This window comes from Australozyma saopauloensis, chromosome 1, assembly GCF_035610405.1.
Source record: "Australozyma saopauloensis chromosome 1, complete sequence".
Lineage (NCBI taxonomy): Eukaryota > Fungi > Ascomycota > Pichiomycetes > Serinales > Metschnikowiaceae > Australozyma > Australozyma saopauloensis.
Genome location: NC_086131.1, coordinates 2,278,110 through 2,292,349, shown reverse-complemented (window position 1 = coordinate 2,292,349; position 14,240 = coordinate 2,278,110). Strand labels below are relative to the sequence as shown.

The 14,240-nt window shown below is 42.7% G+C and overlaps 8 protein-coding genes across 8 annotated transcripts; 6 read left to right on the top strand and 2 right to left on the bottom strand.

Moving 5' to 3' along the window:
• Positions 1-124: 124 nt before the first annotated feature.
• Positions 125-640, bottom strand: PUMCH_001000 (uncharacterized protein; the record flags this gene model as incomplete). The annotated part of the gene is made up of 1 exon (XM_063020070.1): positions 125-640. The coding sequence occupies one exon, from the start codon at positions 638-640 to the stop codon at positions 125-127; it is 516 nt and encodes a 171-aa protein (XP_062876140.1).
• Positions 641-2,005: 1,365 nt separating this feature from the next.
• On the top strand, positions 2,006-2,734 carry PUMCH_000999 (uncharacterized protein; the record flags this gene model as incomplete). Its single annotated transcript, XM_063020069.1, has 1 exon — positions 2,006-2,734. The coding sequence occupies one exon, from the start codon at positions 2,006-2,008 to the stop codon at positions 2,732-2,734; it is 729 nt and encodes a 242-aa protein (XP_062876139.1).
• Positions 2,735-3,251: 517 nt separating this feature from the next.
• PUMCH_000998 (uncharacterized protein) lies at positions 3,252-4,007 on the top strand (the record flags this gene model as incomplete). Its single annotated transcript, XM_063020068.1, has 1 exon — positions 3,252-4,007. The coding sequence occupies one exon, from the start codon at positions 3,252-3,254 to the stop codon at positions 4,005-4,007; it is 756 nt and encodes a 251-aa protein (XP_062876138.1).
• Positions 4,008-4,153: 146 nt separating this feature from the next.
• PUMCH_000997 (uncharacterized protein) lies at positions 4,154-6,070 on the bottom strand (the record flags this gene model as incomplete). Its single annotated transcript, XM_063020067.1, has 1 exon — positions 4,154-6,070. The coding sequence occupies one exon, from the start codon at positions 6,068-6,070 to the stop codon at positions 4,154-4,156; it is 1,917 nt and encodes a 638-aa protein (XP_062876137.1).
• Positions 6,071-6,579: 509 nt separating this feature from the next.
• PUMCH_000996 (uncharacterized protein) lies at positions 6,580-7,374 on the top strand (the record flags this gene model as incomplete). Its single annotated transcript, XM_063020066.1, has 1 exon — positions 6,580-7,374. One exon carries the CDS (start codon positions 6,580-6,582, stop codon positions 7,372-7,374), a length of 795 nt encoding a protein of 264 aa, XP_062876136.1.
• A 510-nt stretch (positions 7,375-7,884) lies between these two features.
• Positions 7,885-8,559, top strand: PUMCH_000995 (uncharacterized protein; the record flags this gene model as incomplete). The annotated part of the gene is made up of 1 exon (XM_063020065.1): positions 7,885-8,559. The coding sequence occupies one exon, from the start codon at positions 7,885-7,887 to the stop codon at positions 8,557-8,559; it is 675 nt and encodes a 224-aa protein (XP_062876135.1).
• A 1,136-nt stretch (positions 8,560-9,695) lies between these two features.
• Positions 9,696-11,363, top strand: PUMCH_000994 (uncharacterized protein; the record flags this gene model as incomplete). Its single annotated transcript, XM_063020064.1, has 1 exon — positions 9,696-11,363. One exon carries the CDS (start codon positions 9,696-9,698, stop codon positions 11,361-11,363), a length of 1,668 nt encoding a protein of 555 aa, XP_062876134.1.
• A 555-nt stretch (positions 11,364-11,918) lies between these two features.
• On the top strand, positions 11,919-14,063 carry PUMCH_000993 (uncharacterized protein; the record flags this gene model as incomplete). Its single annotated transcript, XM_063020063.1, has 1 exon — positions 11,919-14,063. The coding sequence occupies one exon, from the start codon at positions 11,919-11,921 to the stop codon at positions 14,061-14,063; it is 2,145 nt and encodes a 714-aa protein (XP_062876133.1).
• Between the last annotated feature and the right edge of the window lie 177 nt (positions 14,064-14,240).

Here is a 14,240-nt window from a genome sequence, read left to right as displayed (position 1 = left end):
TTGGTTTATGTAATGCAAGTTGTGCAATATACTCTAATATACATGGCTGAGGAAAGCTTGTCTCTCTCAAACAAGATAGCCCTCGCCTGAAATCGTTAAATTGAACTAATTATAATGAAATTGTTTATGCATCGGTCATGGCCTCGGCATCGACGTTGGCATCCGCCTGTCCTTCCGCTTGAGTCTTGCCGTCAGCGTCTTGTTCCAAGGTTCCAGAAGGAATTCCTGTGATGATAGCATCAAGCGTATCATTTCTTTGCAGCACAAGAGCATCGTACTCGGCTTGGTTGTCCTTCTTGTTTTGTTCGAGTTGTTTGTACTTCTCCACAGACTCCATGAAACGCTGAACGTTGTAGCCTGCGGCAGCTTGACTCTCAAGAGGTGAATATGGTCTCTGCTTCAACTCCTTTGCTCTTCTTTTGTGCACCTTGCCTCTTCTGTGGAGGTCTAGCGTTGGTTGTGTCTCGAAGTATTTGGCACATTCAATACAGTAGTATTGACCCAAACCAGGCTTTGTTTCGTCCAATGGTTGGTTTTTTAATTTGAGAATAGACTCTTTAGAAGACAAATCATTGTACACAAGGTCGAGATCTCTCGCTCTTCTCTTGGTTTTGTATCTTTTCACCGAATATCTACCCATTATTGAAGTAGATGAGATGCGATGAGCCGAGATGAGATGATAAGCCACACACTATGGAGCGGAGAAATAGACTGAGAAATAATTGGAGAAAATTCTCGGCGCCGATATCAGATGATAGTATTGATTAGAATTCCAGCCGGTTCAATTTTGTGTGATTTTGTTCTGGTGTTGTTCCGTGAATTCTATTGATTATGACTTCTAGCGCTGACCTTATCAATATCCAGATGAAGTGGGATTCTTGTAAGTCAAGGAATTTCAATCTACGGTGTAAATTGAGTTATGGAATTTTAGTAAATTAGCATGAAAACAGGCATCCCACTCAGGGCACTGATTGGATGTTGAATTGTCTGACCAGTCTTTGTTTGCAGTCAGTCCTGGCGAGAAACCATAAACGGTTCACCAGTGTGGGCGAATTGATTTAGTTTAAGACTTTTTGTCTGAAAACAAAGTCTACAAAAATGTTTCATTGATACGAGATAAACCACTCTTGGTAGTATAGACATGAGCCCACCATGGACTACCGTACTACAAAAAGGTGTATTGATATCTTAGTTTCAAGTTCTAATATAGGTTTCTAAGATTCAAACATCAATTAATCATATGAGATACGTAGTTTATGGTTAGGTTGATCATTCATGCGTTTCAGTAGCATCCTTGCAACGCCAAAACAAAACCGTACCAAAAAATGCACAGAACTACTGAAGCAGATACAATAATTTATTTTGTTATTGTTTAAGTAATTTTCATTTTCCTATATTCGTTTCTCATATTGATCTTATTTCGACGAACAGCTCGAACAGTCACACGCCCCACGTGACGAGCCGTTTCGCACCACCCTCCTACCACTCATAGCGAAAAAAAAATTCCCTTCGTTTATTCTTCCTCAACTAGAGTTCAACTGGTATGTCACCCAAACTGATTGAAACGATTATATAGAGATTTGATTGCGCCAGACGATGTGATTTGTGAAACGATTCGTCATGAAATGTGCGATGAGCACCCGCCCATATCGTGCTTTGGTTGAGTCCAGAAAGCAAAGAAGTCCCAAACAGTGATGAAAACCGATTAATGAATTCGTGAACGTATCAAGGTCTTCTCACCAGTACACTCTCTGTACTATCATTGTTGGATTCTATCTCTGTTGTGATTATCTGCTCTGCTTCCACCTATGGGTCTATAGACCTGACTTGGCACTCAATCAGAAGCAAATTCCTTGATTTTCTGACCTATCACTTTCATAAAATTCTCCAAGCTTCTATTATAGAGTCTTTCTCGGAGGCGTACATTATTTTCTTGATCATCTCAAATCGCAGTCCCAGGCCACGTGACTTGGAAATTTTGCAAGACTATATAAAAGGCTGACTAATGTCACCCATATATATATCTAGCACACCCGCCACCCACAACTTTTTACTAACTATTACAGACAAAATGGCTAGAAGACCAGCTAGATGTTACAGATACTGTAAGAACAAGCCTTACCCAAAGTCTAGATACAACAGAGCCGTCCCAGACGCTAAGATTAGAATCTACGACTTGGGTAGAAAGAAGGCTACTGTCGACGAGTTCCCATTGTGTATTCACTTGGTCTCTAACGAGCTTGAGCAGTTGTCCTCTGAGGCTTTGGAAGCCGCCCGTATTTGTGCTAACAAGTACATCACCAAGATCTCCGGAAGAGACTCTTTCCACTTGAGAATCAGAGTCCACCCATTCCACGTCTTGAGAATCAACAAGATGTTGTCGTGTGCCGGTGCCGATAGATTGCAACAAGGTATGAGAGGTGCTTGGGGTAAGCCTCACGGTTTGGCTGCCAGAGTCAACATTGGTCAAATTCTTATGTCTGCCAGAACCAAGGACTCTAACAAGGACGTTGTCATTGAGGGTTTGAGAAGAGCCAGATACAAGTTCCCAGGTCAGCAAAAGATCATTATCTCTAAGAAGTGGGGTTTCACTCCTCTTAACAGAGACGAGTACGCTGCCAAGAAGGCCAGAGGTGAGGTCAAGGACGATGGTGCTTACGTTAAGTTCATGTCCAAGAAGGGTAACTTGGACCAAAACTTGGCCAACTTCCCAGAGTTCCAACACCAAGTCTAAGTGTTTACCAATAGGAAATATTTCTTTCTGTAATTCTTTTTCTGTAGCGTAGAGGTATACTTTCTAAGCGGATTCCGATGGACTCACAACTGCGAGTACAAGCATCTTCCACAGTTTGACGGACTTGAATACGTCAAGTATTCCAATGTCCACACCCTTGAATAACGTCATATCCTCATCTAAGAGTTTAAGCGCCGCATCTGTATGGTCCGCAGGCCGAAAGAAACTGCATACATCTGTACGCCTGAGTATTTAACCAAATGAACAGAGCTATTACTGAACTCACTTTACGGAAATTAAAAATATTTAGAAATTTCAAAAGATAAGAAAACAGATTCCCCATTGTTTTTGATTTTCACCACCATTTCAGGCATTCAATGAATCGCTCTTTCATGGCATCATCACCGCGTCTCCCACGAGGCTGAAAGTCGCGCTCGCCCAACCTCACCTACCCACTATATAAGTCGCGATCTGTCCTCTTCTCAAAACCTTCTTTTTTCCTTGAACCCAATACACAATGTCCTTTGCCCATAAAGAAAGACCAGACACTTTGGTGTTGTTCGATGTCGACGGCACCTTGACCCCAGCCAGATTGACCATTTCCCCAGAAATGAAGCAGACCTTGGAGGCCTTGAGAAAGAAGGTCGTCATTGGTTTCGTCGGTGGCTCTGACCTTTCTAAGCAAGTTGAGCAGTTGGGTGCCACTGTTCTCCAAGACTTCGACTACTGTTTCTCTGAGAACGGTTTGACTGCTTACAAGCTTGGTAAGGAGTTGGCCTCCCAGTCCTTCATTGGTTGGATCGGTGATGAGAAGTACAACAAGTTGGTCAAGTTCATCTTGAGATACTTGTCTGACATTGACATTCCTGTCAGAAGAGGTACTTTCATCGAGTTCAGAAACGGTATGATCAACGTTTCCCCAGTTGGAAGAAACGCTTCTACCCAAGAGCGTAACGAGTTCGAGAAGTACGACCTCGAGCACAAGATCAGAGAGAAGTTGGTCTCTGCTTTGAAGGAGAACTTCGCCGACTACGGCTTGACTTACTCCATCGGTGGTCAAATTTCTTTCGATGTTTTCCCAACTGGCTGGGACAAGACCTACGCCTTGCAACACGTTGAGGACGAGCACTTCAAGGAGATCCACTTCTTCGGTGACAAGTCTTACAAGGGTGGTAACGACTACGAGATTTACAACGACCCAAGAACCATTGGTCACGCCGTCAACGAGCCTGCTGACACCATCAAGATCTTGAAGGAGACCTTCGACTTGTAAGCAGTTTGATACAATTAATAATAGAAAACTAGATGCACTTTGAATGTAGAGTTGAAGAAGGTTCGAAATAGGAAATCCCAACTTGTTTGATGTTAAATTAATTCGTAGGAAAGTGGAACTATGTACTATGAAAGGGACCTACTATATTATCTTTTTTTGTAGAAAATGGCAGAACTATCCTCTCCAGCAGCAAATCCTTGTTCAATACGCTGCCCATTGATGGTGCTTTCGAGGAGCTGGAGTCTGTTTCGGTCTTGGTCGTTGAACTTCTTGACTAATTCGGTCTTGGAACCTTCAAAGTCTGCAGGCTCGAGAAGTTTTGGAATGTAAAGAGGCTTCGAACTCTTGACACACTTTCCATTACCAAACTGACCATCCAAATTATCACCAAATACTAGCACATCCTTGCTCTCGCCTTCGTTGTCAAGAAGAACAAATGAATGGTTTCCACCACAAACAATATCTTTAACACCAATGTTGACGCTCGTTTTTGCCACAGTGTTGTATTCTTTCATTCCTACGAGGCTCTTGATGACATGAGGCTGTCCAATCTTGTGAAGGTAACGGGAAAGCCCGAGTTGACCCTTTAATCCATTGCCGAAAGCTAAGATCAAACTCTGATCCTTTGTGCGATCGGCGTCGTGATTAAATGTGACCTTGATCAAAGTGGTCTCTTTCTGGCATGCAACTTTGTTGACTTGAATACTTCCATTGGCCAATTGATCTGGTAAGCTGAATTTAATGAGCTTCCTTAAATCGCTGGCAGAAAAAACAAGTCTTGGGACTGCTTGAAAATCACCAATAGTTGCAGCTTCGATACCACATTGACTGAATGCGTTATCACCCCAACTCCACACGTTGTTTTTTGTATCAGATGCTATGTTGTGGAAGCTACCTGCACCAATATCATTGAAGACTCTTTGTTGCACGGATTTCTTGTCGCCAGATCCAACAATCTCATAGTTTAAATTTTTCAATTCATAGGCAGAGTTGATTGGTATAGTGGCATTAGTATTACTGGGAATGAAGTTTGGCAAGCCGTATTGACCCTTATTGTTTGGAGATGTGGCTGTATTTACCTCGAAAAGTCTGCCCTTCGAAGTCAAGACAAGCAAGTGGTTTTCACCTGCTACAATCTTTCCAATCTTTTCGCCCCTTTCAAGGTCCTCGAATGACACTTTACTAATGCTTGAGCCCAGAGAGAGATGGAACCACCCCTTTGCCTTACTCTCGGGCGCCAAGTGGCCATGGTAGAGATCCTTTTGATTGTGACTTAAGTAGTAAAGTGTGTCACCGGAAGAATACACTCTCGATATTCTTGTTGGAGTATTTATCTTTTCTGGTTGCTTCATATCAGGGGTGTATTGATAAACATGACCGGCCTCGTCTACTGCAACAACAAGGTCATTCCTTACGAGAACATCTTGATAGTATTTGGAGTCAAATCCAGGGATTCTAGAGGGCAATTTGCTTTTCGTGATAGCACCAAATAGGTAAATTCCAGGCGTAGTCTCCGATGGCTTCAACGCATCAATGAACTGATCATCAATTTGCGAGAATAGCTTCTCGGTCAAATTTTCGAGGCTCTTGGTATTGCCCTTTGGATCCTTAAGATCTTTGACGAAAGAATCGTCCCAATTGTGATACCACTTGGCGTTGAAGTATGCTTTGATATACTTGTAATTCATAACAACTTGGTAGGTAGTCATGATTCCAACTAAAGCCAAAGCACCCGCGCCAATGGCCTTCATTCTTTCCATGAATTCATAGTATGCTCTCTGGCGTTGCTGATCCCCTCTGCTTTCGAGCTCCAACTTGTGAAGCTGTTCCTTGTACTCGGGAGAATTATACCTCAACTTGGCGAGGCTGGGATCATTTCTCAAGCTTTGCTCCGAACTGTCAATGTCACCGAAGCCACCAGGCTTCCGTTGCAGAGTTTGTCCAAAGTTGTACTCGGTTTGATGCTTCTTAAACTCCTCAATGTTTTGATGTTTGTCGGAATAGAATCTGTAACAAACCCGAACTCCCAAGTTTGGTCGATGCCTGACCACCCGTGATAGCATTTTTACTGTTCGTGTGTGTTTCAATCGAAATTTGGTGTGGAGAAATGATTCGTAAAGTGAGTGAGTGACAGCAATTAATAAACACAATTTGAACAAAATTTAAAAATTTCTAACTTCAGAGAATGAAGAAAATAGTGAGAACAGTCATTAGTCTCTCAGATTTTTTAATTATGGTTCCATGATCCCGTCAGTATCTACAACTATGCCTTTCATGATTCAAGTTACAAACCTAGTCTTCATTTGGTGCTTTCATGCCTTTCGAAGATTTTCGTAAAACAGAATCAATATTCTGCAATCGCTAATAGTGTGAACTTTATAGTACAAACTAAATCGAACGATCAAGAAGTTATTATAATCAATCATCATTTCTGAAAGATATAGTTCTTGAGCAGTAGGTCTAGAGCAAGATATAAACACAGTGCAGAAAATCAGAAAAGAGTAGGTTTTCAAAAGATATCCAATTTTTGAATTCTCATTCATCAAATAGAGTCGACGTATTGGTGCCTTTTATGTGTACACGGCTATCTTTATCAATATCCTGTACCTCTCACGGTCTATTATCGTGTTTCAATCTACTTCTTGAACTACATTTAACTACACTCAGCAAACGGAGATTCTTCTTTGTCACATATAGATTGAAATCACTGGCTCCCCTCACTTCGTCCAATCTATTTGAGTTTTTTGATACAACTCCGATAACTATTCAACCCTCAAAGACGATCGCAATGTTCAAGCTAGGTATCGGAAAGCGCTATCTTGGAAGCATCACAAAGTTCGACACAAAGAAGTTCGTGCAGTCACTCGAAAAGGGTGGCTTCACGACTAAACAAGCAGAGACAGCCGTGGAGATTGTGAACAAGGCCGTCAACGATGGTATCAGTCTGCTAGCGAAGAATTTAGTGACAGCTGAGAAGCTCAGCTCGGTAGCTTATCAGCAGAAAGTTGATTTTGCTAAGCTTAAAGGTGAGCTTCAAACCCTAGACAAGAGTGAGTTCACAAATCTCAAGAAGGAGCAAGAGCAGCTTAGAACAAACCTAACGAATTTGCAAAACCGCTTGAGAGAGGAAATCACGAAGAGTCTGGCCGGTGTTCGGTTGGATTTAAATTTGGAAAAGGGCCGTATCAGAGAAGAGGGCTCTGTGCATGAGCTGAAGATTGAAGACACATACACACGTATCGACGAGGAGATTGCAAATGTGCAGCTGCAGATCAAATCGGTTAAAACTCAGGTGACGCAGTGGTTGATCGGTGTGAGCTCAGGTACTGCAGCTCTTGTCTTTACCTTTTTCCGGTTCTTTGGTTAGATACTGAAAGTTGTCCTCCAATATTTGTCAAAGCTACTAGCTAAGCATTATGAACGATTCAATGGAGTGAATAGTTGACACCGTTTACCATTGCTTATAGTGGAGTCTGGGTATCTAAACTCTTCCTATGTACTTTCAAATATGCGCGATCGCAACCACCCAAGAATCTCGGAACTCTAGGTGTGAAGATACCATTATCGCGAAAGATTTGGTTTTTAAATCACAAACTACACTTATATATCTGTATTGTGCTACATACCACACAACTCAGACCTGGAGCATTCCATATTCCAAATCTGTCGCACGGTTCCACAATGAAGCATAAATCCCATATAAAAAAAAAAACATCAATCAATATTTAATCAATCTCAAACCCATCTCGTCCAAAAATTCAGTCGTGTGACACTTTAGTTGCAGTTACCTCACCTTACGCCAGTTATACATACAGCCGCGCTCCTTTCACTATGCACTGTTATTGCCAACGATTTTCAAGAATCAAAACTCCATACCATGAACTCGCTATACAACCATGGTGTCAAACAAACACAACTTCTATCTCGCGATCTAGCCGCCTTTGAGAAGAATGTCACAACTGCCCCCCTTTCACTTCAAGGACAGGTATCTACGTCATTAGCGGCACTTTCTAAAACCATTAAAGAATACGGTGATCTCATAAAACAAAACAAAGCCTTTGTGGAGGAGAAGCATCCAATCAGGTTGCAAAAGTTTGAAGCCGATTATGCTCAATTTCTCGCGAAGTTCAATTCGTTGAGACAACTTCGTGAAGCTCAGGCACATTCCGAAGCAAGACTGGAGTTAATAGGACGCAGAAATGTTAACTCCGAAAATCCATACCATCAGGATTCTCTGGGATATGCTGCTAATCAACAGCAATTGTCTTACCTGGAAGGTCTTTACAAGGAGAAGACTTCCATCCAGAGAGGTGCCAATCAACTAGATCAGATATTAGAGATGGGCCAGAACGCATTAGATGATCTAGTTGATCAAAATGATACATTGAGAAGAATCGGAATGACTTTCGAGCAGAGTTTAGTCACCTTGGGAGTGAGTAGAGGTACAATCAAACGTGTTGAGCGGAGAGCTAGAGAAGATAAATGGATTTTCATTGGATTGGCAATAATCTTTTTCGTCATGTGCTACTACATTATTAAATGGTTCAGATGAACGTGCTACGATTCTCTCGCCAGGCTTCTTTTCAAATTGCTGTATGAATCTATGCAGCCAATTGCAGATTCTTTAAGCAGCCTAACCTAACAGTCTTGAGAAACCATATCTCACAATGAACACTCTATCCAAATTTGAATATCTTGTGAAAATTTTGCAGTTCAAAAGGCCTCCATTGTAATATGGAAGTTTAGCCGGCCTATCGAGGCAGAAGCGGGGCTCTAATTATCGGACTCTCGTAAATTTTTCAGTCCGAAGTCATAACCGACCTCCGAATGCGCAGTGGTAGGAACCCTGTTTCTTGCGGCCGTTGAAACCGAAATAAGTATTTCCCAAGCTTCAGAAACCCCAACCCCTCTGATCGGCAGGAGACGTTGCGGAATTAGCACGCGAACTCCCTCGATGCTTACTTTTAATGTAGTTAACATTAATCTATGAAAAATAATCCTTCAGAACATAGAAACATTTGCAGCCAAAATATTGAATAGGGTACTTCTTCATATTATTGTCTTCGAAAACTATAAAAACAACAGCCACAAATTTTGTATAAAAAAAAATTCAAATCACAATCCATGGTTTTCAATGTAAGCTTGTTGCAGACTTCTCAGGTGTATGGATTATGTCATGACATCGAAGTAGGCACGGTAAAATCATTTCCAAAAGAAGAAAAGCCGATCCTACTACCCAACGGGCTTTCAGGACAGAACAGAAAAATTACCCTTTTAGTTATCATAATTGGACTCGATGCACCTTTGCCTTTCCATGTCTACTTCCCAGATAGGTAAGACCCCCGAAAGCTGCGAAACGTTGACTGCCTAATTGGGACATAGATTGAGTCCAAAATTTGCAGCCACTGTATATATATCAAAATGGACAGCCCACACTTATGTTGTAGCAGTTTCTAAGACTTGAAAGAAAGAATCACCGATTCCTTTTATTTCAACACACTCCTTCGATTGAGGTCTACGTGGTACTCTTTCCTTCATTCGAGTCTGAAACACGGCAGAAACAGGCCCCGATCCATACCTTGCTCAGAGATTTTGATATTGGCAACAGTTTGTCAAGTTCAATTTTTTCCTATTTTGTGCCCAAAGTTTCTATTGGGCTTCAAGAATTTGCTTCGCATCACAGGTATCATGCTTATAGCTCCTATATTGTTGGGGCTTGCGGTTGCAGCTCCAATTGAAGACATACCAAAAAGAGCTGATGTCGTAATAATGACAACTACACAAGAGATGGGATGGGGACAGCTTTTTGGCTTTGGAGGTACCACTCAACAGCCTGCCATCGCAACACCGGTGGTTGCAACAACGGCAGCTGCAATTATACCAACAACTACTCCTAAAGCATTTGCTGCAGCCTCAAATATAGCTACAGCAGCAAATACTCCAGCAGCAAATACTCCAGCAGCTGCAGCTGCAGCACCAGCAGTAGCACCCTCAACACCATCAACAGCCCAGGCGGCACCAGCTTCCTCAGCAAACAACAGCAATGGCGGCTTCTTCTCCTCTTTGTTGAACATGTTTGGAGGCTCTCTGTCAAGCCCAGCACCAGCAGCTGGATCTGTTGCGCAGGCAGCACCGGCAGCTTCCCCTACTCAGGCACCAGTGCAAGCACAAGCGCCGGCACTGGCACCAGCGGCCTCATCATCATCTTCCGGTGGAAGTGGGTGGTTCTCCAATCTTGTCAGTTCTATATTCGGAGGTGGAGGAGGATCTACTCCTCAACCTTCAGTGCCTAGTACAGCACCAGCTGGATCCGTAAAGCCATCCTCTTCTCAATCCCAATTTGGCCTTGCCAATCCTTCCACAATTCAATTGAAACCCAGCTCAAGTGCAGTTGGTTTCTCTAGTCTTCAGGTGTCCTCTTCGACTTCTGCATCTTCGGGAGGAGCTCAACCAGCATTCACAGGATTAGTGACCGTTGAGGGAGCTGGCGGCGATACTGGCTCATCACCTTCAGGCTCCAAACCATCACCTGGATCAAACGGACAGGTCTCACAGATAGTGAGTTATGCGGAAGGAGGAGCTGGTATCACTTATTCCCCATACACTAAGAGTGGTCAATGTAAAAGTGCAAACGAGGTTGCCTCTGATATTCAAAAGCTTCTGGCATTTGGAATCATTCGGCTCTACTCAGTAGACTGTTCGGGTATCCAAAACGTAATTTCGGCCATGTCCTCTGGTCAAAAGCTCTTTCTAGGTGTTTGGGATATCAACAACATCAATAGCGATTTACCTAGTATGGCCCAACAGGTCTTGAGCGGTAAAAGAGGCTGGTCTGCTGTACATACAGTTGCAATTGGCAATGAGGTCGTCAATTCAGGGCGCGGGTCCGCCTCTCAGGTTGCCAATGCTGTCAATGCCGCCAAGTCTTGGTTTCAGGCCAATGCTCCTCAGTACAGTGGTCCTATCGTATGTGTTGATACATTGGCAGCGGTGATGGCCAACCCTCAACAAATGTGTGGAATTGGAGACTATTTAGCAGTGAATTGCCATCCATATTTCAGTGGAGTTGAGGCCTCAACCTCGGGTACTTGGTTGAAGCAGCAGGTTTCACAGCTCCAGCAAACTTGTGGTGGTGGTAAGAGTATTCTCGTTACTGAAAGTGGATGGCCCAGCTATGGTAACACCGTTGGCCAAGCAGTTCCATCTCTTCAAAACCAATTGTTATCAATCAAGAGCTTATCCCAAGTTATCGGCGATCAGGTAATCATGTTTACCATGTACAACGATTACTGGAAAGCTCCCGGCGATTGGAATGTGGAGCAGCATTGGGGCATTTATGGAGACCCCAGCTCTTAGTTGTTTATAATATTAGAGCTCATTGTTCATTTTCATTTCTTCGTTTATCACAGTAGGGTAGGTAGTTGAAAAGATCGCTTTAAACTATTCCGAAGTATACTAAATAGCTCTACCTTGAAGATGTTCACAAATTTTAAAGCTCATTCCTCTCCAATTTTCTTTCAGTACAATTTACTGTTGTCGTATGTCGTTCTATCTTTGCAATAATGTGTAGAAATATTTTGCCTGCCAAAGTAGCAAGGAAACTAAAAAAATAGGGATTGACAAGAGAAGATATCTCGGTTCATCTTAGTTTTGATTCACCCAAATTGTGTCTCACCATTTTATGTGTATCTTTCAGCAAATGCTGGGGTCGTGCATAAAACCCGTTTTTATTCACAACAGATCTAGATAACATACACGAACTTTGAGCTCAAACGTGTTTCTTTTCGCGTCTTAACTCATAATTCTCAGTTCAGGTATTCGCTCGGCTGCTTTTCTCTTGTTTGTGATACTATTGTCTCACCCTTTCAAATTCTATAGGCGTTAGAGAAGAAACTACAATTCCACAACAGAATGTCTGAGCTGGACTTGAAATCGCTCGTTGCGAAGCTTAGTGGGATCTTTGAGACTATATATTCGCTTAAAAACTCAGCTGGCGAATTAATTTACCCTGGGTTCCAGAAACTTCCTCCAAGAACAGGAACAGATTACTACAAGTTCATCACAAAGCCAATATCTCTCTATACCATTGGAAGAACTGTCAAACGCCTCCAGTACAAAACGGCACAAGAATTTGTTAATGACTTGGCCCAAATCACATGGAACGCTCGCTTCTACAATGATCCTGAAGCACAGATCTATAAAGACGCCTTGGCGTTAGATGCTTTCGTCAAAGACACAGTCATTCCGAAACTAGCTTCTGATACAAAAATTGTTGATCATGACTCTGTGCACTATCCAGATTTGGGAGCGCTAGACGAATACACTATAGAGCGCACTGATGATAAGGAGGCTCTAGGTATTGTGGATAAACCAGTTCAGCCCGACGTGAAAGAAGAAGAGGAAGAGGAAGAAGAGGAAGAGGAAGAACCATATCAAGAGCTGGAGGCACCCGTGAGGCGTAGAGGTCGTCCACCAATCATCGATAAGCCTTATGAGGCAAGAATTAAGTCGATCATGACTTTCTTGAAGAGAGTCACCACTCCTGAAGATATCGCATACAACTTGTCGGACCTTTTCGAACACCTTCCACCAAAGACCAATTACGAGTACTACGATGCAATTGATCACCCCATCAGTTTAAATGAGATCGGAAACAAAGCTCGCACCAGAAAGTACGCCGATGTGCAAGAGTTTTTGGGAGATCTCCAATTAATGATTGCAAATGCTAGGCATTACAATGCTTCTGATCCTCAATTTCTTCATGACGTCAACCAGTTCGACACACAAGTCCAAATCATACTCAACAGAGAATTGCAGCGCCCTGACTCTGACTTCGTTGTGATGCCTCATACAAGAGTTGTTGAAGCACCAAAAATTCCTATAGATCTGGTTCTCGTCAAGGATCATACCTATAAGGTTGGAGATTGGGTTTTGATTCGTAACCCGAATGACTCTCTCAAACCTATTGTGGCACAAATTTTCAAGTTATGGTCCTCTGATGGAGCTCAATATGCAAAAACTTGCGAGTACTATCGCCCGGAGCAGACATGTCACCGTGCAGACAGATTGTTTTACAAGAATGAAGTGTTCAAGACGGGACGCAGTACAGTACACAGAGTGGAAGAGATTTTGGCTCCATGCTACGTCATTTTCTTGAATCACTATCAAAAAGGAGATATACCTCCAAGTCTACTTCCTAGAAATGCTGAGTGGTTTATTTGCGAGTACAGATACAATACGGAGACCTACGACTTCAGCAAAATCAAAACATGGAGAGCTTGCATGCCGGAGGAAGTAAGATATGTGGACTATCCAATCCTCCCTCTCAGTGAGCCTAGAAAATTGATAAAACTTGACTCACCTATCAAGCACTTGTTAACTTCCGACGCTTTAGACGAAACAAGAATCGCCCCTACGGAAGGCATCAACGATAAGGCACCTCCAGTTTTAGGCGCAGTTTATCTGAGTCCTCCATTTTACAACGATGAGTTTGGGCAATGCTCAACGTCTCCAAATGTCTACCCGGCCCCAGAGTTTAACGATAAGGAAACCGGTCGCAAAGCGTTTATCTTTACTCCATTGTCTCAAATCAAAACCGCTGCAAGTCTAGGAGGTAACACTTCAGGAACCAGTCGCAGTGTATCCAATAATTTTGGACACACCGCTGGCGAAGAAGGCTTTGACTCGTACAAAAGCTACAATCAATATGGCTCCGGCTCAGGTTCCGGAAATTTCTCTGCTATCAAGCAATATAAGGCGGAAATGTCTCCGGCATTCCGTGATGCAACCCCTTCAGGTGCCAGTAATGTAACGACCATCACTTCGCCATACTCATCAGTCTTTTCAGGAGGTGTTGTCTCCTATGTCTCTGGTATGTCCGAGGAAGCTAATCCAGAGAGTATAGATAAAATCAGTGAGCTGATCATTTCAAATGCTAGATCAACGGTTTGGTTCCGTGCCCCTCCCATCAATGTCGGAGAAAAGGTGGCTACCCCGATTTCACACAGCGCCAAGTACTTGGCCTGGAAGTTGAAGAAAGCCCAACTGACCAATTAAAAATAATGCGCCAGGATTTTCATATATACCTTGTAATATATCTCTAATCGAAGGCATTGAACTGTACGATTAACCGAATTTCAGTCATAACTAGTATGACACTTTGCAATTGTGCATAGTGAGTAGCCTTACTCTAGATACTACACATCGAGCTGCAACATCGTTGCTAATACACAA